The sequence below is a fragment of the Charadrius vociferus genome, unplaced genomic scaffold, assembly GCF_000708025.1.
Source record: "Charadrius vociferus isolate BGI_N301 unplaced genomic scaffold, ASM70802v2 scaffold315, whole genome shotgun sequence".
In the NCBI taxonomy this organism is placed as follows: domain Eukaryota; kingdom Metazoa; phylum Chordata; class Aves; order Charadriiformes; family Charadriidae; genus Charadrius; species Charadrius vociferus.
The window spans coordinates 542279-568282 of record NW_009648453.1 but is presented as its reverse complement, the minus strand read 5'-3'; the positions used below and the strand labels follow the sequence as shown (position 1 = coordinate 568282).

Sequence of the window (26004 nt, the reverse complement as noted above, 5' to 3'; positions counted from 1 at the left end):
CAGTTATTTACCTGTTGTGTTTTTTGTTTTTTTTTTTAAATTAGAGTTTCTTGAGTTAAGGCACAGAAGTGCAAAGACGGAGGAGGACGGAAGAGCAAAAGATCAGAAAATCCCTGATTTTGTTTCAGTTGGACAGTGTAGAATGTTATTCCCTTTGCTTATGTTGGTCTAAACCACGATTTTGGATGGGTTTAGGAGAAACAAAGTTTTACTGAGAAGGCTGGGACTCCTGAGCTTGGTCAAAAAGTCTTGCAAATCAGACTTTCTGAGTGAAAACCTGACTGAAAGCAGTCTGCTTCAACATAAGATTCGCAGTTTGGTGCTATTTTAGCCAGCTTCCTCTCCTACGCTGGGTCAGAGCCCATCCAAAGATAGAGAAGGACACGTGATGGTAAAATTATTTGTGCTAGCACACAAGATGGATAAATGGGCGTGTCGGTAAAGATTTATGGCTGTGCTTCCCAAGTTGATGCTCAGGCAAGTTTAATGCATTTCTTGTTAAAACAAAAAAAAAAAAAGTAAGTAGGTAAAGAGAAAGTATATTTGAGCATATTGTTCTAACTTTTAGTACCTATGTTTCAGTGGCATACTGAAAAGGAGTTAGAGAAAACCTACCAAATGAATGAAGGCTTTTATAGTGAGAGGCTGAAGGAACTTATTTGGTTTATCAAAGCGAATGTTGAGAGCTGATGTGATTGCAGTGGACAAGTACCTACACATTCAGAAGGTATCTTAGATTAGGGTGGTCTTTAATAGAGAAGCGCAACTAGATCGAGTGGCTTATAATAGACAAGGTAAGCATTGCTTCCCCGGTGATGTATATTAACTTAGTTGGAAACTTTTAAATCAAGCTGTTGAGGTTTTTTCCCAAAATTTGGGGTCTGTTTGACCGCAAATTATCAGACTTCAAAATAGGAAGGGCTGAAACTCTCCATTGAATGAAATTGTGTCATGAATTTTTCAGGAAGTCAGATGTAATGGTTCCTTCTGGCTGAAAACAAATCTGCAAATGGCTGCAGACATCACTTTCAGTATTCTGTGTGATTGTGAATACAAGCACGCAGAGAGAATCATCGCCTTTTTTCTTTTTCCATGCAAGCTGTACTTTAAAAGGGAAACATGCAAGAGAGTAGCACACCGAGTGGCTCTGCATTATGCCATAGGAATGGACATAAAAAAGTAGGGGGGGAAGCCTAACTGCTAGTGGCTGGGGACAGAAAATCAGTCTCCTGAATCCAGGACTCTAGCCCTGCAACTCTGTTAACAGAAATAAGGTGGAATTTACAAAAATGAAATTGGCTGAACCTTAATCTGTAAAAGGGAAAAGAGAAACTGGATTTATTAATATTTCACCTCTTTTAAGACATAAAAGGTTGTTCCCAGCTCTGGGTGCCCTTTTAGTTGTCTAGTACTAAAAATGAAGAAGTGTAAACTCCAAAGGTATCTCTTTCCTTTTTTATTTTTCAAGTACTCACTGTTATTTCGACAAGTCTTCATGAAGAGCTGTAGTGTCTGACATGTTAGCAAGTGGATTACAGCAAGAGTTTTATTTTGTTTTAAAATGCCTCCAGGGTGATTTCACTGACTAGTAGTAGTGTGTGGAGGTCACAGCTATCACAGCTACTGTGTTCCTCAGGTGAACTGGAACTTGCTGCCAAATTGATCAAGAGGGGGAGAGACAAACACAGTGAGAAGTTGCATTCAGAGAGATTTGCCTTCAGAGTACAATTTTGTTCTTGTATTTTGGGAACCATGTGGAAGGGAAGGGAGATATTAGTCCCTGTGGTCTGAATTCTTTCTTAGTGGATGCTTATGTCTTTCTGCACTTGGGGAAAAACATCTGCTCAGAATTTGAAAAAGAAAAAAAAAGAAATAATGGACTCATTGCAACCTGAGTGTGATTTGGTTTGATTTCAATGAGATCCAGATTTCACGTACTATGCAAATGTGCGAGGTGTAAGTACATTAAGAGAGCCTGTTAAACAACGAAGTGATTAAAGCAACCCTCAGTTAGACCACAGGATCACGGTAAAAGCTCTATAATGTTGTAAATTAATTATTCTTTCTGTTCTAATTAAGCATTCACACAAATCTCTGAATCAGTTGCTGGGAATCTAACAGAAGCCCTCCATTCTCTTGGTTATTGGCCATTTACATCTGCCTGTTTTTTTTCAAACCCCGAAATGTTGTGAATAGCGTAGAGATAGAGGTGTGTGGATATGGTGTTTAGAGAACTGCAGGCTTACCATACAGAAATACCTCTCTGTGGGGACACGCTCTGTGCTAGTCAAGGAGGGCCAATACATCGGGAGCATTGATGGCATTCCTACAAGAAAAGGAGGTTATGCAGATCATAGAATCGTGGAACCCTTTAGGTTGAAAAAGACCCTTAAGATCATTGAGTCCAACCATTAACCTAACACTACCAAGTCCACCACTAAGCCATGTCCCTAAGCACCATGTCTACACGTCCTTTAAATACCTCCAGGGATGGCAACTCAACCACTTCCCTGGGCATCCTGTTCCAGTGCTTAATAACCCTTTCAGAGAAGAAATTTTTCTTGATATACAATCTAAAATATACAATCTAAACCTCCCCTGGTGCAACTTGAGGCCATTTCCTCTTGTTATCTGGGAAAAGAGACTGACACCCACCTCACTACAACCTCCTTTCAGGTAGCGTTCTGTCAGTAGAGCTGACTGAAGTGTTCCTGGTGATGCAAAATAAGCTAGCAAATGTGTAACAGTATAGCATTGACTTGAACAGTAAATTACACTTAGCATTAGCCAAATGAGAAATATGTTCCCTGTTGGGACAGAAGCAGCACGAACATGGAGAGAACAGATTCTTGCTAATTTGCATTGGCCAATGTGCCAAGTATTGCATCACAATGCTAATGTTTCTGATTTTATGCTGGACATTTTAAATATATGCTCCTTTGAGTATGTGTATTCACTTCTGTCACTCTTTTAGTCATCATAACATGTACAGTTGTGGTAGGAGGCTGTGTATATATGGCAGAATTTACGAATAGCTTCAGCGTATGGTCATTCTCCACAGTGGCAGTGTGCTCGGCTTTCTTGACAACTGGAGCTCAAACACAAGAAGAGTTCACATAGGCCTTGCGATCTAGAAGGATGTTGAAAAGACCTGATGTACAGGATGTTTGTTGCTGTTTGCCTACTTACTGCATCATCATCATCATCGAAATGGCACATACACAAATAAGGAGTGTTGTCCAATGGTTTAAAGTAATCCCAGAACTTTATTTAGATGCTGCTCCTGCATTGGTATTTTATATATGTCACTGTTTTCTCCCTTTGATTGTCAGATGGAAACACTGGATTATATTATCATTTTTTTCCACATATGGTTTAAAATTTTGCTTTATCAGAGTAAAACAACACTGTGCTGTAGGGCCACAGTTTTTTTTCAGAAGCTTCTTAATGCCCAATGGTTAAGTGATACTCAGCTAAATCTCTTATACCTACTTACCAATATTCTGTTTACAAGTGCTTGCCTAATGGACAACTCTAGATTTGACCCAAGAGTTACATCATGATGAGAGGTAACTGAACTGAGAGCATAGATTCCCAGTCACAATTTTAAACCTTACTTAGATTTAAGGTTATGCTGCTGTTATGAGAAGACAGGGCTTCTGGGTGTAGACTTTTTTCAGGGTGGTACAAATAGCATGTATGACACTTGCTTAGCATGCTTCAATAGCTAAGCAGATCAGGAAGAGGATGAAAGCTTAGAAATTAGGTCATTAGGTAGAAATGGCAAATGTAAACCAGTGCACTATCACTAGCTTAGATGTGTAAGCAGCAATTTAGCTCTGGTTACTGGGCAAGCACCAAATGCTTCAACTCACGTAAGCATCTGGGTTTATCCAAACTTTTAACCTGGAGGTTGCACCTGAGCAAAACCTAATACAAATATTTTGGATTTCCAGCATCAGAAAAAGCAGCTTTTCTTGCAATGTAGTGTCACCTCATTTAAACAAAAGGCTTAGAAATTATACCTAACCTTTCTGTTTGCAGCAATTTACCTCTTGACAGGATCAGTGTGATTTATTTCTGAGGCTCACAAATTGGTGTTTGCACTGTCTGCTATGTGTAAAGAGATCTCTTAAAATACCCAGAACTTCACTTTTACCGAAGGAGTTCTGCTGATGCACTTGCTCAATTTTTTTTCTCCTTCCTGTGCCTACTTTGATGTCTTTTAGTAGCCTAGTTCAGTTCCCAGCAGGCACCAGGAGAATCTGTGGTACCATGACAATACAGCAGGGCAGGGAAAGTTTCTGGTAGCAAGAATTATAAGAGAATTCAAGGATGAAATTGTTGAATTACTGATGATAATGTGTAACAGCTCTTATAAAACTGCTTTTGTACCTGAGGACTGAAAGCTGGCAAACATGATGCAAGTCTTTAAAACCTACATCACATTTAAAACATCGAGAATGCAAGCTTTTGGGTGGCACATTTTTGCCAGGCAAATTAACGGAAACCTCAATAAGAACAGTATAAGAGGACACTTTATACTGTAAACTGCCTGTCAAGTGTCAACATAATTCCTTTTTAAAGATAAATTCTTCTTTACAAACCTGTTTGTAGGGGTCAACAAACTTTGAATAAGGATGTTTTAATTGACATATTTTGAATTACCAAAAGGGTTTTCACAAAAGCCCTTGGCAAAGATTTTTAAGAAAACTAAATTGGCATAACAGGATCCTTGCATGCCAAAAAGATACTTGCGAGGTAAGTGAGCTGAGGAAGTTTGCTAATGGTGAAGTTCTCCAAGGTTGTGAGGACAAAGAAAGACCAAAGCATTGTGAAAGACCTTCATGAGACTGAGAAGCCAGACAATACATGGTTGGTGAAGTTCCATCTAGAGAAATGTGAAGCGATGCATACACAAGGAAAACTTCACAAAACTTTACGTAGAAAGTAATGTGTTGTGAATTGGCCGTTAAAACTTGGGAGTGAGATCTCAGGTTTATAATATTCATTCCATGAAAACATCAGCTCAGAGTTAAGTACTGATCCACCCTGAGTATAGTATATGGTTCCTGTCCATTACCTCAAAACATTTGATTGAATTTGTTAAATTGTGGTAGAATTGAGAAATGCAACAAGGGTGCTCAGAGGAACGGAATGGTTTCCATGCACAGAATGACAGGAACACAGACATGACTGGGGATGTGGTACAGGTTCTATAAAATGGATTTGCACAGAGCTTCATTTAAACAAAAAGAATTTTTTTTTGACACAGCAGATCGTAGGCATTGGAACTCAATGCGAAGAGTGCAAACTGTTTTACATCAGTGCCAGGGGTGACTATACAAGAGAAAGTCACTGAGATTTACCAAACACACAAAAACCATGTTGTTCTGGAAAAGTTTTGGTGGCAAAATATGTGAACCGTGTGAAAATAGTTGGGGGAAATATGGTGTATGTTTGTGCTGCTCCTGTTCTTCTCTTAGTAACTACATATGATTGTTTTGGGGGATATAACTACAGGCTAGATGGAACTTCACTAAAGGTTAGCAGTTCTTCTGTGCTTTTGGATCATCTGTTGCTACACTGGCATTTTTAAATGCTTTGAAAGTGATTGTTGCCAGTCTCACTAGTTGCAGAGTATTTCTCATGTTTGCATGTTCTGAAATCGGGAAATAGAAGTAGTAGTAGTAGATTACTGCTGAAATCTGTCTGGATTCTGTTAATCCTTGCTCACTTCAGTAGTTTGAGTGGTTTTAAAGAGACTTGTTGCAAAAAGATAGCATCTTCAACTTTGTTGGGAAGACATTTTTAAATTTAACTTTTTATTAAACCAATTGAAATAGGAGAACAAGACTAAAAGGTTGTTAAACTTAGTTATGGCTACCAGAGCACTGTGAATTGCTTTATTAATTCCTCCTGTAGCATAAACAGCGTAGTGCAGATTTTTATTTCCATTTGTGGTAGCTGTTAGCTTCTGTTATTATTTTGTTTTATAGAACTGTTTTTTAAATACTGGTGCTCCCCACCGAGCAAAGTATGCTGCGTCATTTCCTAATATATACCTCAACAAATTACTTTCTCGCTCTTTCCTACTCCTCCCTCCCTCCCTCCAATGAGGAGGATAATTTTGTGTAGTGATCTGAGATCAGTTTACCCTGCAGCATTAATCTTCTAACAGAGAGATACTATTTTATTTTTCCAGCATGCTGTAATCCACCCCAGTTTCTGATATATTTAAAACCTATTAATTGTTAATGTTGCACTTCTTGAATTCTAATCGTGACCAGACTACATGCAGGGCTCCAGTTTGGGAAGGATCATTAACCGTTCCCCTGGGGATCCCGAGCGGTACTTTCTGGAGGCGGCGTGAGCTGTATTATTTGTGTAGATTTTTGTCCTTGTGCTGCTACATCTGTTTGAAACTGGGACTTTGTGTGTAGTCTGCGTTGTATGGTTTTGAACTGCATTGCCTAACGCTAGCGCTGTGGATTGTTATCTGGAATGAACAGAGGAATCATTGATCACTGCTTCTTTTTCCCTTTTTATTTTTTTAAACGGGACTGCAGACGCTAGTGGGTATTTATGCTATTTCTTTTCACCGATCTCAGACACTTCAAATGGTTGAGGTACTTTTTAGCATTACTCTTTTGTTCTAGATTACCTGATCTAACAATTAGTAGTTAAGTTGAAAAGCAAAACTTCTTCCATTTAAGAAAAGTAAAAAAACCCCTATTCCCTAATGATACAGCAATCTTTTAATATATATTATAAATGTAATAATATATGTTGACTGGGACATCTATTATAAAATGGATGCTCAAAAAACTTTTAATCTGCATGTATAATTGTGATATATTATGCAGGGTGATGCAGTAAATGGTACAAGTGAGAAACAGTTTTTTTTCTTATACTTTAAGCTTTTAAACTTAGGACTGTCACTATATTCTAGAAACAGGAAACAAGAAATAAGGATATTTATTTTAGGGTTTTTTTGGACTATCAAATTCATTGTGACAACACTATCATTTAATAAAGTAGTTAATTTCAGACAAGGTGTTTGTACTTTTGCAATTGTCTTAATACGATACCCATACGGCAATGAAATAGAGTATTTAATGGCAAAAGCTGATAAAAATTATATCATCTTTCCAGAAAATATGTTAGCAATGACATTTAAAAAACTGTGCATTTTGTTTAAAAGGAATGTAGCAAGAAACCTATGTAGCCATAGTAAAAAAAAAATTGTTAAGTAAGTGTTTAACGTTGGGTAATAGATTACTGGAGAATGTCTTCTCAGGCAGATACAACACAATATGTTTTTCTTGAATTTGTGCGTGTGCATATATGCGAAGAAAATCCTCATTACTGCAGGCTTCTCTGGAAGCTTAAATGTGTACTAAGGGAAAACTACAGTCTTTATCCTCAGGTTTAGAAAGTCTGGAAGCAGCTAATTTACCGTTATAATTCTTTAACTAGTGAATCAGTAACTTCACCTTTTCTCTCTTCCTTTCGTAAGTTGGCTTAGTATCAAATATGTAAAGTGTACCACCCAAGATTAAACAGCCAGGTTTGCTTTCTTCAAATAGTACTGTAAAGGAAAAAAAACATCACTGTGACTGCAAAGCAAGCTTCATAAAAATATAACTTTATAACAAATGGAACTATTTGCTCCTGAGCTGGTTGAAAAACTAAGTTGGGAAATTAGGTCTTATCTTTCCTTGTAGACTGCCATTTTTGTCCCTCTTCTCTTCAGAATGGATTTCTCATCTGAAATAGGTACGGAGGACCACACATGCACAGATGCTCATAGGATACTTTGGGTTGAAAGGCGCCTCAGAGGTCAGCTGGTCCAACCCCCTGCTCAGAGCAGGATCAGCTGTGAGATCAGACCAGATATTCTGTTTTATTTGCATTAGAAAAATACATTTGAGTCTTTTTGAGTTAGGAAATTAATTTTTATCTGTAGCCATGCCACATCAGGAAAAAGGACATATTATGCTTAATTGAGGCCTCGACACAGTAGCAGCTATAAACTCTGCCATGCCACATCAGGAAAAAGGACATATGCTTAATTGAGGCCTTGACGCAATAGCAGCTATAAACTCATTTGCTTCACATCCAGTACTATTCCCCAGCTCCTGCAGTGTTAACAACAGAACTCTCTACGATCTTGAGGATGTTCTAAACTGGTGACCAACTGGAGTCCGGGTATTTAGCAAAACCGTAATCAGTTCCCAGTTCCTGAAAATGTTCAGTAAAATTCAGGGTTAATATATCCAGTGCTTCACTTATCTCACATTTTTCACAGTCTTAAAATGTTTTCTGAAGTGTGGTCACTTCCCTGGTACAAATACTCCCTGCACGCGCCTCCGACCTTCAGCCTTCCCGTGGGCTATGTCACTCATCTGTTCTGCATGGAAATGTTGGGGTATTGAGACCTTTCGTCCCAGCAAGTGGTGTTTCTAATGGAGCCTACAAAGGACCTCCTCTCACAGAGAGGTCTCCAGGAGAGAGTATTTTCCAAGTAAATGCTAATATCACTGAACGGAAAAACAAGTGGAGATAAATGACAGCGATTTGTTACGGGGCAAAAGTGGTTTTTCCTAATGTGTCTGTTGGATCAGCAGGTGATAGGGGAAGGCTTTCAGGGGGCTCTTTGCACTTCAGACACGACAGTGGGGCCCTGCAGCACTGAGGATGTGCAGGGTTGGGGGAGGAACTATTTAGTAGCCTGGGGATGACAGCAACAATGGAGCTGCCTTTTCTTCATAAGCTCTGACACACTACCAATTCCCTAATCTGTGTTAAATCTAATTATTATGAGGGCTGAAATTTTATTTCCTCCTGTTTATCTCAAAAAAGTAAAGAAATATAAAAAAATACGCCAGCAGAAAGTGTTATATTTTTTCTTCTGTACCGTATTTTGCCCTGAAAAGTTGTAAATTGATTATTGTTTGTTCTCCAGATGGATCCTGTGCAGAAAGCAGTCATAAACCATACATTTGGAGTGTCCATTCCCCCAAAGAAGAAACAAGTCATTTCCTGTAATGTCTGCCAGCTTCGCTTTAATTCTGATGTGAGTACTGACTATTTTTTTTTTCTTTTTGGTACATTAGGTATAATTAATCTAAACATCTTTTTCCAAAAAAAATTATTCCAGTTCTGCCTACATTCTGCTCAGCCTGCTGGGCTGCTATTTTGTCCACTCAGAGGTGGAAGTCCATAGAGGTACATCCTGCTTTGATTTTCTTGAATGGGTCTGGCATGATATCCAATGCCATGTCCATTGACGATATCCCATTTGACAGTCCAGTAAGCTTCAAAAGGTACTGCAAAAATAATAATTTTTTTTTTTAAAAAAAAGGAGGGGGAGCAGACAGAAAAGCTTCCCTATGAGTTCTCCATGTCATACCCGCTCTTCTTCCAGAAGAATTATCTTTATCCTGTTGTTCCTCTATCCTTGCTGATAATGTCTTCTGTTCATTAATGTCCCTCTTCCAGTAACTTTCATTTGGAATAGATATGAACTTTGACTTCTAGCTGGTTTTTTGAGTATGATAAAGTTCAAGGAAACTGTTTTCTGAGGTATAATTAGAAAAAAAAATGCATTAAAAAAGAGTACATTGACTGATATGTTTAAAATATATATCCAATTAATAGTTTTCCTGAGCAGCTTGAAAATTAAAGAAATTTGGGAAAACTATGTCTAAGAAAATTATGACTTTCGACACTTAAAAAATATTTATTTTTTTTTCTTCAAGGCTACTTGTTAATGTCATTAAGCTAATTAAAAAAAACTCCAAAATTCTCAGAGTTTTTTGTTGATCTCACAAGAACAATCCTTAAGCAAGGTATTAATATTATACATTTTGCTGTTAGAATTTCAGTCTAAGAAATAGTTTGCAGACACCTCCTCAAAGCCTTTGAGTACTTGGTGCTCCTAGAGATCCGCAGGAAAGCACCCATACATATTACTCCAGCTTTCTCTACCTCTATCATTCCATTTTGAAAAGTGTCTTGAAAAGTGGTTTCACCAGTTTGGCTTTCTTGTCTAGGCTGGTAAGGATTTTGAAGCAGTGCTATCTTACCTTCAAATTGATTTCTAAATCTGTCGTCTTTTGACAAGCTTATTAAACTTTCTTTGAAGTGGCAATATCTACTTAGTTAACCAATTTCAAAAATCGTTATTTAAAATTTAGTTCACTTGTATTTCCTCTTTAAGGTTAAGATTTAAGGTCAAAAAAATCTTTCTGCCCTGATACTTGGTGCAGATACCTATTTTTACTGTTTAAAACGAGGAACCAGTAAAGTTTTTAAAAATTTCCCTGGGCTCCATGGATCTGAATCTTGCTTCCGAACTGGACATTACTCAGTCACCGGGGAGGCAGCTCAGCCTCTTCTTGCTCTTCCCTCTCCCCCTGAGGTCAGGGTGCCTCTGATGATGGGTCATGTCCCTAGAGAAGTCACTCAGTTTGTCCATATTGACATTCAGGTGGACAAACAGCACTTAGGCAGATGGATTGAGTCACAACTTGGTGGCTCAAAACAAAAAAAGAGCTGAAATATTATATCATTTTGTACATCTGCCATCCAAGCAATTTTTCCTATCTAGACTTACTCCCAAAGTAGAACAAAAAGTGCCTATCATATTCTGCTTTCAATAGTGGCATCACAAAAGCATGACAAGTTATAGCCTTGTGTTTTCTTCTAGGGGGGGTGTATTCAGACGGTGTCATGCTCCTTTCTTTCTAAATGTGATCAATATGCTCAGTTCTAGTTACTAGACTATATCGTCATCCTTTTGTAATTGATGGTTGTAAGAAAAGATGAAGGATTACGACTGTGCCGCTGTTAGTGATAAAATGCAGTTCCTTACTTTCTACAGCAGTTTGCTTTACCAGGACATTCACAAGCAACCTGGAAATTTGATTTTAGAATGCACTGAGATCCTAGCAGTGTTATTAATACCAGAAAATACTTAAATTATGAATTTAAGTTTCACAACTATTTCATAACCACAACGTACAGGAATATTTGGAGAAGGGCTTTTCATAGCTTTTAAAATAGAATTGCTATATTATCTAGCCTTTGATTGGATTATTCAACTTCTCCTGGGAAGCTTACATAAGATTTTAAATCTTTCCTCCAAGTTCGGTCTTTTGACCTTAAGAGTTACTTATCTGAGTGTGTGTTTTCTTTTTTTTTTCTTTTCTGAGAGAGTGAGATCTTATTTTATTCAGATATTATTCTCGTCAGCACCACCCCCATAATCTCCATTGTTATAATTTCACTGAGGTAATGCCTTTCAACTAAACTCTGCAGACTCTTATAGTTCTTTCCTAGCTTGTTAAAAGCTCCTTCACAGAAATAAAAATCTGGACTCTGCTTGTATTTTCCTTTTTGGTCCCTTTATAGTGTGAAATTATGCTTACTGAGTGGAATGGTCTTTATAATCCATCCTGTGTTTGTGGACTGGGGAAAAGGGAGTCAGATATTTGTGAACCTCGTAACGGTTGAATCTTTCAGTGAATCCTCAGTATGCATTGAGAGCCTTTCGCATGGCCTCAAGCTGTGATAACCTGCATTAAAAAACCTTGAGCATAGCACATTGCAGAATAAGATTTGTAGTACAGCCACTTCACACTTGCAGTTTCTTCTAGCTCCTTGCCATGCTCCTTGTTGTTGATGGGCATTTTGTTCCTTTCAACTTCCTTTGACTTAAATTATGCAAGCAAATGAAATAAAAATGAGAGAAGTAAGCTATTAAGTAGTTTTGTTGCTTTTGTTCTCCTAAACGAATTGCATTGTGTTTGAAGATTCTGACCTGATTCTAGTAGTGCTTTATCTATTGCATGAGTAACACATGGATCAGTGGATATTCATCTGTGAGAAGAAAATTGGTTTCCTTGCCTGCAGTCTTCTCCTCACACTGTGGAAACCCACTGGTCTGGATCAATAGACCAAAAAAATTCAGAATAGTCAATTTATAGTTGTCAAACCTCCCACTAAATTAATATTAAAAATTGCAAAGGTTTCAGTTTTCTTCTGCTAGTGTGCCTGCAGGTTTAGCTTTGGTGAGAGTGTTCTGGCATCAGATTCAGAGGCAGGGATCTGCAGCTATCTGCAGGAAGAGAGAGTCTGATATCAGGGATGGAAGGAAACTTTAAAATAGATTGTCTCCAGTGTGGGAGTAAACATATCTAATGTTGAAGTGATGCCTTCTGTATTTTGAGAAATAAAAATTGCTAGGGTGATGCTATTTTTCTTTTACCATATTATAACTTGAACAGAGTATTTTCTGACTAGAGAATCTCCCAGCCTCTTGTACTTTTAAAACATTTTTTTAAAGTACAACGTGAAGAAAACATCTGCATAGAAACTCTAAATTCGGTCTAGTTTTAGCCTGATCTGTTTATACTTTTCCAAAAAAGAAATGATGGTTTCGATTATACTGATAGACATTCGCCATCATACTCTATCTGTCCTTTTCTAGAATTCATTAGCTGCAGTATCGTCAATTTGGAATTTGTGTTTTTCTGCTAATAAATTCTGGCACAAACATTTTCAGCACCCCTTCCGAGCTCTGTCAACTCCAGGAGAAACTGTAGTACAGAAGAGATGATCCAAAGTCTTTAGAAACAGAAAAATAAAATACCATCTGTGTGAAGTTACACCAAACTAAAGTTGTTTTAATAGCCTGAACTTTGAGGTCCTTGAATGGGAATTTTATCTGTAATAGTAGTATTGACCTGACAACAGTGATAACTGAGGTTGCTTCAACAGTATTTTTCACACGATCTAGTTAAGATGCTCTAGCTGGTACTTAGAGTGGGATTAGCTACCTAAAACCTAAGTGTCTTGTCATTTGAGTATTTGAGGTATCTGGGACATGTACACCACGCTGGTAGACCTGACAGAGGACCTGCAGTTGGAGGTCAGGCAGGACACCTGAGGGCATCCCAAATTATACTGGATGCCTCTTTCCAGGACTGAATCCCCACTCATTAGGTTTGCCTTCTGTTTTCTTTTTCCTTTCTTTTCTTCTTTTTCTTTTCTTTTCTTTTTTTTTTATTTTTTTTTTGAAGGGAGGGAGGAAGCAGGATTTAGAGAGGAGGAAAAGCATTATAAGAAACAGGAGGAAGTTAATTGTCCTCAAGATTATGATAGAGAACTGGAAAGTTGGTAGAGCTCTCAACAATTCAAATGAAGTGAAATGGCAAAAATGTGAGGAGGGAATAGAGAAAAGGGCTCTTTCCTAAACTAATTTTTATTGATGGTAAATACCAGGAGTCAATTGCTGTTGAATTCAGTTGGAAATCTCAATTTAGGAAGGATAGCATTATGAGGATTGGTAGTTGATGAGATTGATTAGTCAGAATAGTTAATGAGATACTTATTCCAGCCTGCATAAACTTTATTGTGTTATGCAGAGGAACATACTTTTTCTGGAAAACTGTTTACAAAAAAAAAAAAAAAAACAAAAAAACAAACCCCCCCACAAAAAACACCGCCATCCATTAATAGTTAGAGTTGGATTTGCTCCAATATATTAGAATAAACACAGGTGTTTCCATCTTTACATCAAAATATCTGTTAGCACTATTTTATCTTTTAATTTCTACAGGATGATGAAACAGTATGTGTTCCAGTGCAGCAATGACTAGTGTGTCGGTGAAGTTCAAGCTACAGTCTTGTGTTATAATCCAGCTCAGAAAAAATGAGAACTATCTCAGTTATGTTTACTACCACCAGAGACCATGCAGCAGAAGAGGAAAAATCCTCTTCATGGAACAGATTGTCATAGTGAGTCAGATTTTATGCTTTCTTAAAGGCCACCAGAGCAAGGGATGTAACTATTCCACCAAGAGGAAGCCAGACATGCTGAGAAACAGCTAGCTTAGCCTTTGAAAAAATATTTATTTTTTTCCTTTTAAGAAATCTGGGATTCCTTCCAAACCCATGGTATATCTATGTGGATTATAGATAAGGTTTGCTAAATAAGTTTTCATATTAATTACATAGGTCTGGCTTGTTGATGTTAGTTATTTATATTACAGACATTCTAGCAGAAACAAAAAGCAGCTTGAGTGAGTTTGCTGAATCCTTATGATACCCGTAAGAGGGTCCAGTAGCAACAGGGCAAGGGGAAAAATGGCTGTTTTCTATCCCTCATAGATTCCTTCTCTGCTTACTCTTGGCTTGTTCTTTCTCATTCCTTCTGGCCACCAGATGAATCTGCAGCATCTCCTGCAGCTGCTGTGTGGCAATAAGTCCCTCCAGCAGCTGTGGAGCTTTGGCCAGACTGTCCCAGAGATGTCTATTATATTCTGTTATGCCATCTGACACTGTAGCTTGCAGCCATACGAGAAAAGTGAGTTGCAGTTGCAAGGATACCTGTTTGGCTTCTGCAGAATTGCTTTTTTTCCTCCATATCTATGAATAATCACCTTACATTCAAGTAAACTCTCTCTGCACTTCTTCCTCCTTGTTTGTATAGGTAATCCACAGAGTTTTTGGAGCTTGGGCACTATATAATAATGTCGGTGCTAATCCAGTCCATTTCCTCAGCAGCCAGACCTCTCTGTACTCCAAACTCACAAATATATTATGCCAGCAGTCCATGTGGTTTTTTTGTTTGGTGGTGGTGTTTTGTTTGTTTTTTGTTTTTGGTTTGTTTTTTTTTTTTTAAACAGAGTTTGTCATCTGTTGATCATATCTAAAAGAAGTATCTGCTTCCCTCTGCGCGCTTTCTGTTTCTCGTAGAAAGGTCTTTGGCTGTGATACAGCCTGGTAGGTACCATCTTGTTGACAGGATGTCATTTGATTGAAATAAACTTCTGTTTGCACAGTGTGTTGCTCTGTGAGTAGTGACTGTAAGTCAGTCTGCGCTTTGGTGTCACCTGTGAAGACTCGGAAACAGAGAGAAAAAACACCTTGTAGGCAGGTCAGAAAAAGCAGATGTAACAGTTTGGCATTAAGAGGTGCTGCAGGTCATCTTATTGTTGAATGCATTTATAGGTAGTAAAAATGATGTGATGATCTTTTTAAAAAGCCAGAAGGCAAATTTTTGAAGTTTAGGCAAGTATTACCAAATGTTAACTTTGCAAATTTGAATGAATCACTCATGCTGTCAAAAAGATAACACAAAAAATAATCAATAGCATCAAATAAAAATCTACAGAACTGCCATCGTCTTTTGTCAAATGTTTTACATTTTCCCTATAAATAAGACTATTTATATTGATTCTTTGGGTATGGAGGGTAGTGAAGCAGATAGGAGGTAATTAAAAGCATAAATCTCGGGAACTTGTGAAGGTAATTTTCTGTTTTGTAGACAGAACTGTCAAAATGATGAAAGTTGTTAGCTCCAACATGACAGAAATATTGCACGATTATAGGGTACAGGGTTATAACATGCTGAAAATTCTGTTCAAATAACAGCTATTTAACAGCGCTTTTAACTAAGTTTGGTTAGATATTTAAAATATGTGTTGACTCCTTATGACATGGGTGATCTTCGCAGCTTTTTGATTTTTCTGTGTCGTTTTCAAGAGTAATCTACCTTACTGTTTGGAGCAATTAAGTTTTATAAATCTGTTAAGAACAGAATTGAAAAAACAATGCATAGCTTTGGTATAACAAATGTATGAACACTTCAGTTTTGTAGATTTCTTCAATTACATCTATTATTAATATCGAATGAGATAAAACTGAATTTTTCAACACTGCTTCCTAATTTATCACTTCATGTAATTTTTATTAAAGTTACGTTTCTAGGCTAAATTCCTCTTAATTTATATACTCCTCACATAAATATGCGTACTCTTAGAATATGGTTCTGACAGGTAAAATGTGTGATCAAACATTTGGTAGACCTCTTACTATTTTAAGAAAGGGAGCTTTATAGTTTAGGACCCGCTGTGAATTAAAATGACAATGTTATAGATATAAATATCTCTGTGCTCCTCCAATCTTGCACAGTTAGATGCCTTCTCTAATAGAACCACTGCCATTGCAGCCGTGTCAGGAGAGCTCTTGTTAGGGGTACTGCACACGCTTCATTAAACCACTTCTCCTTACTGCCAAAGGTAATGCAATTGTGGTTAGCCTAGCTACTTCCATGCTAAGAGCTTTACCTCCAAAAACAATGTTGTTGGGTTTTTTTGTACTTGAGACTATGCAGTTATGATAGAATTCCGTAGTTATCAAGAATTCTAGAAGTCACAGCCCTGCTTAAATACATGCTTTTACAAAAATACCATTACTTATCTTCCAGCACTACTTACGCCTTATTTCTATCTTTCAGACACACAAAAAAAAGTCTTGATCTCACACACAAACACACTGAATCATTAGACCTAGTCAAACCTTGCATCAGGTTGTCATTGAGGGGATGTGGTAGGTTAATATTTCGTCTCTTTATGTGGTAATAAATTCAGTTAATTAGTCATTCATACACCAAATAGATTCTAAAACTCAGTCACTTGTGAACTGTCAAAATGAATAGTGCTGATTTCAAATATACTGTCACTCATTGCTCCTGACAGGGATAATTTTCTGTAATCTTTTGTACTGCAGTCTTAACCTGAATTTCAAAGTTTTCTTAAAGGTAATACCACTATCAGTGAATCTCTGTTTCCTGATTATCTATACCTTTATATATATACATATCTATACACATACACATATTTAAGTTTATGCGAAGTAAAGGTACTGAGGTTATTTTAAGTACTATAATATGCTAATGATATCCACGTTTATTTTAGAAAGCATGTTTGCATGTAGATGAAGATTTGCATTGTTGATGTTTTATTAGATGCAATCTTGCATAAAAGGCTAACGTATCGTACGTAATCTCAGTTTAACATCCTGATGCTTAGATTTCAAACTTAATAATTTGGAGAGTAAAGTAGCAATTAGCTTTAGATTTTAAATAAAATGTAACACTTGGATCATTTTTTGTGTACCAATGAAATATTTTTTAAGACAGGAAAAACTTGTCCTTTCTTACAGCAAAGTCATAAAAGCTTATAGCATAGAAGGCTTTCAACCCACCCACCCCCACCCACCCCCCCCAAACCATAAGGTTTGATTGGTTGGGGTTTTTACTACTTAAAGACTGTGAATGGAACTAAAAATCTAGATTGCTTAAAGAGAGGATGGGCATCCTCTCACCATTTTAAGGTGTAGAAATTTGAAAAAGGATGGGAGAAAATCGCATATTTATTTGTCTGTCAATGATATTCTTAATTATTTGCAACTGAATTGAAAATAGAGCTTTTCACTAAGGCGTGATCTTCTAAAGATTTAGACATATGTTTAGTGTCTTAAAATATGCAACCTGTTGTTCAAAAAGTAATGCCAGGCAAATGCACAAACACTTTTGTGGAATTTGGCCTGTCAGTACAAAGGTGTTTTTTGCATTCTAGTATTTAATGTCACATTTATTGCAGCTTACAGTTTTTTCTGTTCATTACATCTTACTAGTCAGTACTTGACGACTTCCTATACTTTCTAATAAGGAGGAGGATTCCATTTTAAAAATGTCACAATATGTATATATCAAGCTTGCACACCACAGTCAGTTTTAGGACCAAGGGGAAATTAGATTTTCCTTCTAGGTAGGGCGTGCTTTCATATGAAATATTTTCTTATTCCACTCTTTCAAAAAGTGTCCTCCTTAACCTAGTAAGCGTTTCATTTAAAAATTATAATAATAATAGAAGTTCAATGATGACATTTAATTTCAACTATATAAGCAATAAATTTAACTTAATCTTTTTGAAATAAAAGAAATAGTCCGACGATATTGAATGGTGGCACAGATAAACTATTTTACTGTAAAGTTGATTCATCCCTACAGTAAATGCAGCCCTATACACTGGAATAAGTTATTATGCAATGAAAAAGAATCACAGTACATGAGTACAGAGAGATTTGATAAGGATACATGTCTTTATATTGTTTTTTTCTTTTTTTATTTTTTTCAAATATTGTTTTGATGATATGGACTTTGCATGAATTAGTTGTATGTAGTTAATGTTAATCAAAAAGTACATTCAGTATCCATTTAAAATATCGCATCACTGAGATATTTACTCTTAATTTCATTTTATATTTTATTGGGGTTTTGTATTAAAACTGGTAAATTATCTTTCTTTTATACATGTGACTTAAACCCTATGTGTGTTCCTTTGGATTATCAGAGCAAATGAAAATAAATGTTCGGCTGCTTGTCCTAACTAAAAATGAAAATTGTATATGTCATGGCTTATTTCAAAGCTGTTTAGTATTTCAGTGATGTATGTTACAAAGCTCGTAACCTGTACTGTATTGCTGTATTTGTGCCAGAAACAAGTTTTAAATGGGACTTGGAGCAAATATGTTTGCCTTTAAATGTGGTACTTATTCAAATATTTTATAAAACTAGGGTTAGTAATGATCAGGACATTAATAATCAGAATAATTGGTACCAATAATGATCCGAACTTGTGTTCCAATTTCAGATTCCAACAGCTGTCCTTTATTCTTTTGCTTGCTATGACTCCAGAAAGCTCCAATGGTTTTTGTAACGTGATTACATAGAGCACAGTTCTGTGTTGATATTGCGCTTCTGTTACTAAAAGACAACCGAATCACATGATTTATCCCACAAGTGGATAATAAGCAAACTCAGAACTTCAGGTGGATCTGAAAGGGTTAGAAAACAGTGCTCATATGGCTGGGAAACATTGCTTCAGTACCTCAAGGAATACTTCTGTAACTTCATGTTTGAAAAGAATAGCTGTGTTTCTACTCACGGAAGAGAGATGAGTTGAAAGAGTTGAAAAAACAAAGGTTTAACAAAATCCAGCCACCGGAAGTTAAAACTAGACAAATTCAGTGTAGAAATAAATCGTATGTACTTAACTGAGACAAAGTGAAGCACTGAAACAATTAAGCAAAGGTAGATTTTCCATCCTTAGCTACTCTAAAATCAAGGCTGGACATTTTTTTTCCCCAAAGGAATATGAACTAGTTCAAACAGTTTTGGAAAAGGCTGGTGTTTTCAGAATCCCTACTTAGATGGTCATAGCAATACCTTTTGGCCTTATAACATACAACTATGATTTTGATAATATAAAAGATTATAATAGTTATAAAACTTAAATCAAAAGTGAGTCAGTTTGCCATGTTTCCATGAGGCTTTGGTTGTGTTTATGGAAATCTTAATTTTAATTTTGCCTGGGCTTGTTTGTTCTCAACAGGTCTCATGTATACTATATGAGGATTGAATGAAGGGAATCAAAGACTGTAGTAGGTTATTACTGATATTGCAGGCATTATTATTGCAAATATCAGCAGAAAGGCTTATTATCAAGGAATTGACTTACTAAGTCTTTCTCTTGAGTGCACTTATGTCTCTTATGTTATAGCTTTGGCCTCAGGCAGCATATGATCCTATCAACAGCACACATATGCGCAGAGCATAGAGTTCAAATATTTAAAGGGACATCATCAACTTGAGAATGCTTGAGTGGAAAATCTTGTGCTTGCTACTATTCAAAGTTAAAAGTATTGGAACGGAAAGGGTATACATACACCTCAATTTGTAGCTTCACTTTTTGTACACTGTAACGTGTGAACAGTTTATTTAATATTGTTGATGGCGAACACTCCTTCTTAGTGCATCATGTAGCAACAGCAAAGCTTAAGAGGAATGGACAAAACCCAGCAAGGGTGGAGAGAGAAAGGGTAAGACTCTTGTGCCTGTGTAAGGCCCATCGACATAACAGGGTGCAAACACAGCTGTGCTCCTCTACCCACATTCAGAACTGAAGAGGTCCAATCCAGAAGTTGACAAGTGTCCCTTTAAGTAGTGCACGTAGTAGTAGTGGTATAGCTGTTTAGTTGTTTCTTTATAATCCTTAAATTGTGTTTGTACACATGTTAATATTTCAAATGTTTTAAAATCAGATAGTTTTATAGCAATTGATGAGTAGACTCTACTGTTTTTATAAGAGTTTTTTTAAAAATCTCGATTTCAAAGGAACTCAAAGTAAAACTTTGCTAGCAGCCTTTCTTACTAAATGCCTGCTTAGTGAAATCTCGCGTAAAAGAAAAGATGCAGCCCCAAAATATCATATACACTGTCCTTTTGAGGGAAAAGCACTGTGTTTCACAGTTTGTATAATCAATAAAGAAGCTTCAGTGTGTATGAACTTCACTCCTCTATTTTAGTGGCAGTTCTCCATGGGTTTTAACAGTGTGTATCATTTTTGTGAGGACTGTTTTCTTGTCTGGTCCAGCTGTTTCTACTCTTCACTTACACTCTACCATATGATAAAACTGTTATTACATGCTGTCCCAAGGTGACTGTATTATAATGCCTATTTCTGCTGACCTTAAAACAATTTTCCTCATTATGGAAGCACTCTTTATGGAATTCGAACGTCTTAGATGTTATAGTTGCTTTTTATAAAAAGCATGTAACTTTTTTCATGGCTCACTTCATTTAACACAGTGAACTAAATAAAGTAGTCCTAATCAATTTAACAGAGAGAATGTGTTTTTGCATGAGCATAGTAAAAGTTTACTTGCACTGATATTTTTATATGCCAGGTGCCAAGGTGTGGTCATCTGGTTACATGAAGCATGCTTTCACTGAGTGTTTTACTTTGAAATAAACAATATTAACTTTTCTAGTTAATATGTAACCTTCAATAGAGGCGCCTATGTCTGAAATATTTTTTTTAAATGATGTTTGGAAATATTAATAATGCAAAGTTATTTCTGCATAGTTTAATGTCATTAAAATAGACTGTGTTTTGTATAAAATTATGTTTCTTATGCATTTTTGATAAATAACTTTTTTAAGAAATCAAGAAAAATGTTTAAATTCATTAGCTGACACTTCCAAGCTTTGGATTTTGGATTAAACACGTAGTTCCTCAGTTTTGCTCATAACAAAGTGGCCTGATTTGTCAAGGCAGCTGGTTATATAGAGTCAGGAACAATAATGGGGACTCAAAATTCCTGAAAAAATGGGCATGTATTTATGTGTCTAGCTTTAGCTGTGCTACTTCAAAAACACTGACCTAGTTTCTGAAGATAGTTTAAGACAAAGGTGAAATAAACATTACATCTTAGTACATAGTTGTTTGGACAAACCAAGAAAAGTACATTACATATAAAGCACTTTAGCCAAAAAAAAGAAAATACATACATATATATAAGCTCCTCTCGTTCCTGTCCTTCAGGATCCAATTTTCTTAGTCTTTGGAAAAAATTATTCTAGGCAATTTATAAAACAATCAAGACCGATTCAGTTTTCTGTGTTTTACTTCGGTCTACTGAAGTTTATAGGTATGGTGTTTCTTCATTTTAACCCTTCTTGCTTGATCTAATAGTGAAGTCATAATGTCATTAATGCCTGTTTCAATTGCTGTCAGTGTAATGATGAAAATACTTTATGACTTTTGTGCTAGATCAAACAGAAGGAAAAATGGATTATTTAATCATGGTACAGCATAGTACGTCTTTCTAACTACAACAATAAAGTCTAGGGAACAGTACAGGAAAATTGAGTAGCATCTTTCTCAATTGGATGTGTTTACATTTGTATAGTGCTTTAAATCTTTAAGCTCCGTAGAAGAAAAGTATTACATTAGGAGTGACAGAGCTTTATGTAATCTCAAAGCCTCTTTTTCTGAGTTACTGAAACATGTACCATTCATTAAAAGCCTGTCGTATGAATATATAAGAACTTACATCTAGGAAAACTGTTAGTACTTTAGTACTAAAATTTTCTAGGTGAAATAATAATGGTGCCTGCTATTGAAAGTGTCGCTTTTCTGTCTTGTCATCCACTGTGTTTTATAGAAGTACAGAAAAAAGTGAGCCTGATTTGTTCTCCTTTGTAGAGCCAGGCCGAGGCCCACTACAAAGGAAGTAAACATGCCAAGAAGGTCAAAGCACTAGAGGCAACGAAAAATAAACCCAAAGTTGGTTCTTCCAAGGACAGCGCAAAGGCTAACACAAGCTGCTCCACCACGCCAGTCACAGCCAACATCTCTGACAAATCAGGTCAATGAAAACCTTTTGTTCTATACATTCTTTATTTTCTTCTTTTTTGCTGTTTGTTATGAGAGAATCTGGTTGCATGACAGTGATCCATGACTTGTGTTTTCTAAATGTTTTACTGTGCTTTCTTGTACAGAATTGATTGGTTTTGATATTATCAAAGTGCTTTTTCACATCTGTGAAACATCCGGTCTCCCTGAATGCTAAAGTCTATTTTTTTTTAAACTTGTGAAATTTATTTTTATAAAGTATGGATGTTGTTCATACAACAATAATAGTGGATGGATGTGGGTGGGGGGACAAGTATAAGATGTATGTATTTAGCTGAAGCACAAGAAACCTTTGTAAGAAATTTTTCCTTTCTGAACAGGATAATATTGCTCAAACAGGAAAACACACCTACAGAAATGTAGTGAAGTCCCATGGCATGGATATTTCCTGACTTCCACAGCTCGTTAGTGCTTCAACATCACTTTTTTCTTTTTTCCGTATTAGTAATCTGAGGAAGATCAGTAACACTAATTGCAGTAGAGTTGCTTGAGTCTCTTTCTGCTCCATCAGTGTTGTGTTACCGAATGAAACAGGAGAATTTCCTGAACTCGCTGACAGTCTGAAATACTGTACTTGTTATCCAGGAGAAAGCACCTACCGTGGGTTACCGAACTGTTGGTCTGATAGACTGCTTCTGATAAATTTGCTTCTGCTTTGGTAGCTATTTATTATCCTCTTCACCGGAGCTGAGCTTGACTCAGATGCCATAAGGTGAATGACACAGACAGTTTTCTGATACTCCCCACTCCAAAAGAGAAAAAAAAAATAAAATCTGTATCCGTGGCTATTTGTCATCTTGCACTCTTCATAGCACCGCCAAAAGTGTCTTTGTCTGGGTCCATCGCAATGGCAGTGGGTCCCAAATTTTGGGTTGATTCACCTAGCAAATCACATTTTAGGTTTGAGATAAACATGAAGTAGCATCTTCAGGTAAACAAGCCATGTTACTATAAAACAGTAGCAAACTACCATTGATCTAAATAAAACGTGGACTATTGAATGGAAAACGATTTAAAGTATTTGATAAATATTTTAATCTCTGAAATATCAAAAATAGCTTTGTTTAAAATAGCTTACTGCTCCAGGTGTACACTGTAAGAACTCAGACAACTGCTTAAGTAAGATATCAGTTAAAACTTTAGAGGATTTAACACATTAAGAATGCATTCTGTGATAAAGTAATTGTATAATGTTTTCCCCCACTTATGCCAAAGGCTGAGGGCCAAATAGCAAAAGTCTCAGCATCTTTTACAAACTCCATCATTTCTTCTGTAAGTCTGAATCTGCCTTGTCTTTCCTTTGCCATACTATGAAATCTGTCCCTGACTTAATTTTCTTCTTCTCTGTGCAATGTACCTGAAATCATTGCTATCTCTACATTCAGTTTTTGATGAAATAATTTAACCAGTGACAAGGGAAACCTGCTGTTGATATTTTTGTATTGCCCTGTTTTGACAGTATGCTGTTTTATGCTATTAATTGCTCCACACAAATTAGACAGATTACCATCTGTGTCTGTTGGATTATACCACTGCAAGTGTTTCTACATTAAAAATAAAACACAGTGGCAATTTAGTTAAACGCTTTCTTCCCGTTAGGAGAACAGTGGGATTTTCTGTGACGGGGAGGCTCCTCAGAGCCTGTTACTGCTTTACAGGAGATTGTGGGTGGGATGTTTGGGAGGACAAAAACCTGAACCAAGAGCAGCAAATTCTCCGTATACTCAAGTAATGCTGTTCGCAGAGGTGGGAAATGGCTTGGAGACTGGGGTTTTTACCAGGCTATGGACTTGAAACCAAACCATAATTTTGTTCAGCTACGCTTTCCCTTACAGAGGCTATTGTTCATCTGTTCTTTAACATATGTTTAGCTCTTTAACATAATGCTTATTGCAGCTAGAGCAATCGCTATATTGCTTCTGGGAATCAGTGGCAGTGGTTTTTTTGCCTTGGAGCAAATTAACTGATACCATTTTTTCTGAATATTTTAACACAACTGTTCGTTCTCTGAGAAATGGATTATTATTATACATTAACTGTATAGCTATATTTTAGTTTTCTTTAAAAGATTTTGAATACTAAGAGTTTCAGTTCATGTGTGCATTTGTAGTCTTGTGTTTTTTATTTACTTTATTTCCTGAGAAAATGAGACTTACGGTCACATCATCTATCCTTATCTTTGTTATTCTCTGACCCTGTCTTCACAACTTTGACTGTATTGCCTAGTGTCAAAAAGATTCACGAGATTGAAGTTTTAATGAAGCTCCTATAAGTTTGATGAAAATTGGCGCCTGGGTAGAAGAGAACCTTAACTTATGGTCCATCCTGAGAGAAACTGCCACGTGAGCTTTGCTTTGCTTGGCCTGCTGATGGGCCAGGCACTATGTTTGCCTTCAGGACGGGGGATCTGAGAGTGCGTATAAGTGGTGTAGATCTGAAAAAATTGCATTAGAAGGACATAAGGTAGAGTAGAAATGGAACAAAAGAAGGGAATTAAATTCCACTGCTTGTGGAGCTGTTGTTTAACCATTGTAGTTTAGAGGACTGCTAAGTTCTTGAGAAATGTTCGTGAAGAAATAAGTCATTCCTGGTGTCCTTTTCTTGAGTATGGGAGAGGAGAATGAGAAGTTAAACAGAGAAGGCAGTTTTAAGTTCTTGTGTTCCATTGTTATCCACTGTACCTTTCACTGGTATTAGTGCAGAATGGGTTAGGGAGTATTATAGTAAACTGATAAACTGGATTTATTACTCTCTTATATAGGTCCGCTAATAGAAGGACACAACAGGCTCGACTAGCAGTCTTTTTGATGTGCTGTCATTTTCAGTGGCATAATGATGAATGATCTGGAGCTCTCCAGACTGAACAGTTGCTATACATTGAACTAAAATGTCAAGTTAAGTTTGCTACAGAGCCATATCTTCTGTGGGTCAGACATAGCATGAGATCCAAAACACTTATTTGTCAGAAGTCAGTATTGCAGTAGTAACAGGAAAAATAATTTCACTGTTAGCTTAGCTTGTGTGATGAATCTATCAAAGGCAGAAGCCAAATTCATCCAGTGCTTATTTTTCAAAACTTATGATGCAGTGGTCTCTCTATCGCTGCTTCTTTCAACTTGAGAAGTGTGGCTGTTGGTAGAGCTATAAAAGTTAAATTAATCTTTAAGGTCTTTTGGGAAGTTTCCAGAAGAATGTGGGCTCCTGCAGACAAAAGTGGCCTCAGCCGGGTGACTCTGGAACACGATCTGAGCATGGCGATGCCAAAATTGTGAGAAAGCGGTCATCCTTGCTGACGTTAATAATACATTAGGACCCAGAAATGAGTTTTGTAAAATGATCATCAGCTAACATGTAATAATAAAGCCATAGTACCGTAATGCTGAGTTGGCTGCAACCTCAGGTAAGTGGATATTGGTGGGTTGGATTGCACAAGTTTTGCATCCTAACATGATTAGACTACTGTGTGATCTTATTTCCTAAGCACATAACTCTTCACCATTTAGAAAATACTTGTTTATTGGTACTTGTAAGTACCACCATCCTATCCTGTTCACTGTTTCTGCAGACAGGAAGAAAATGCCACAGATGATGTGTGACAAGGTGGTTGTTCCCGTATCTCTTGTTGGGTCATGTCTGCTTGTCCTGATGGGTATTTGCAGATTGGAGGTGTCCATAGGGGACCCTTTCATAACCTGTCTCCCATACAGTTTCCCTAACCACCCAGGAAAGGCCTAGTAACGGCTATAGAACAGTTTCATATGCTAGAAAATCACCACTGTGACACTGCAAGCTTTTTTGTAGCTGCTCTGAGACATCATTACAGAACAGCAGTGTTTACAGGGCTGGGAGCGGCTCTTTCATGTGGGGCAAAGATTCCCTTCCCTCCCTG

General features: G+C 36.9%; 1 protein-coding gene across 1 annotated transcript in view; it reads left to right on the top strand.

Annotated features, from left to right (window-relative positions):
* ZNF385B (zinc finger protein 385B) overlaps positions 1 to 26004 on the top strand; it is a 143836-nt gene that overhangs the window by 98028 nt on the left and 19804 nt on the right. The window contains exons 3-4 of the mRNA XM_009885613.1: positions 8969 to 9079; positions 21906 to 22068. Coding sequence (XP_009883915.1) covers positions 8969 to 9079; positions 21906 to 22068 — 274 coding nt within the window. The remainder of the gene's footprint in view (positions 1 to 8968; positions 9080 to 21905; positions 22069 to 26004) is intronic.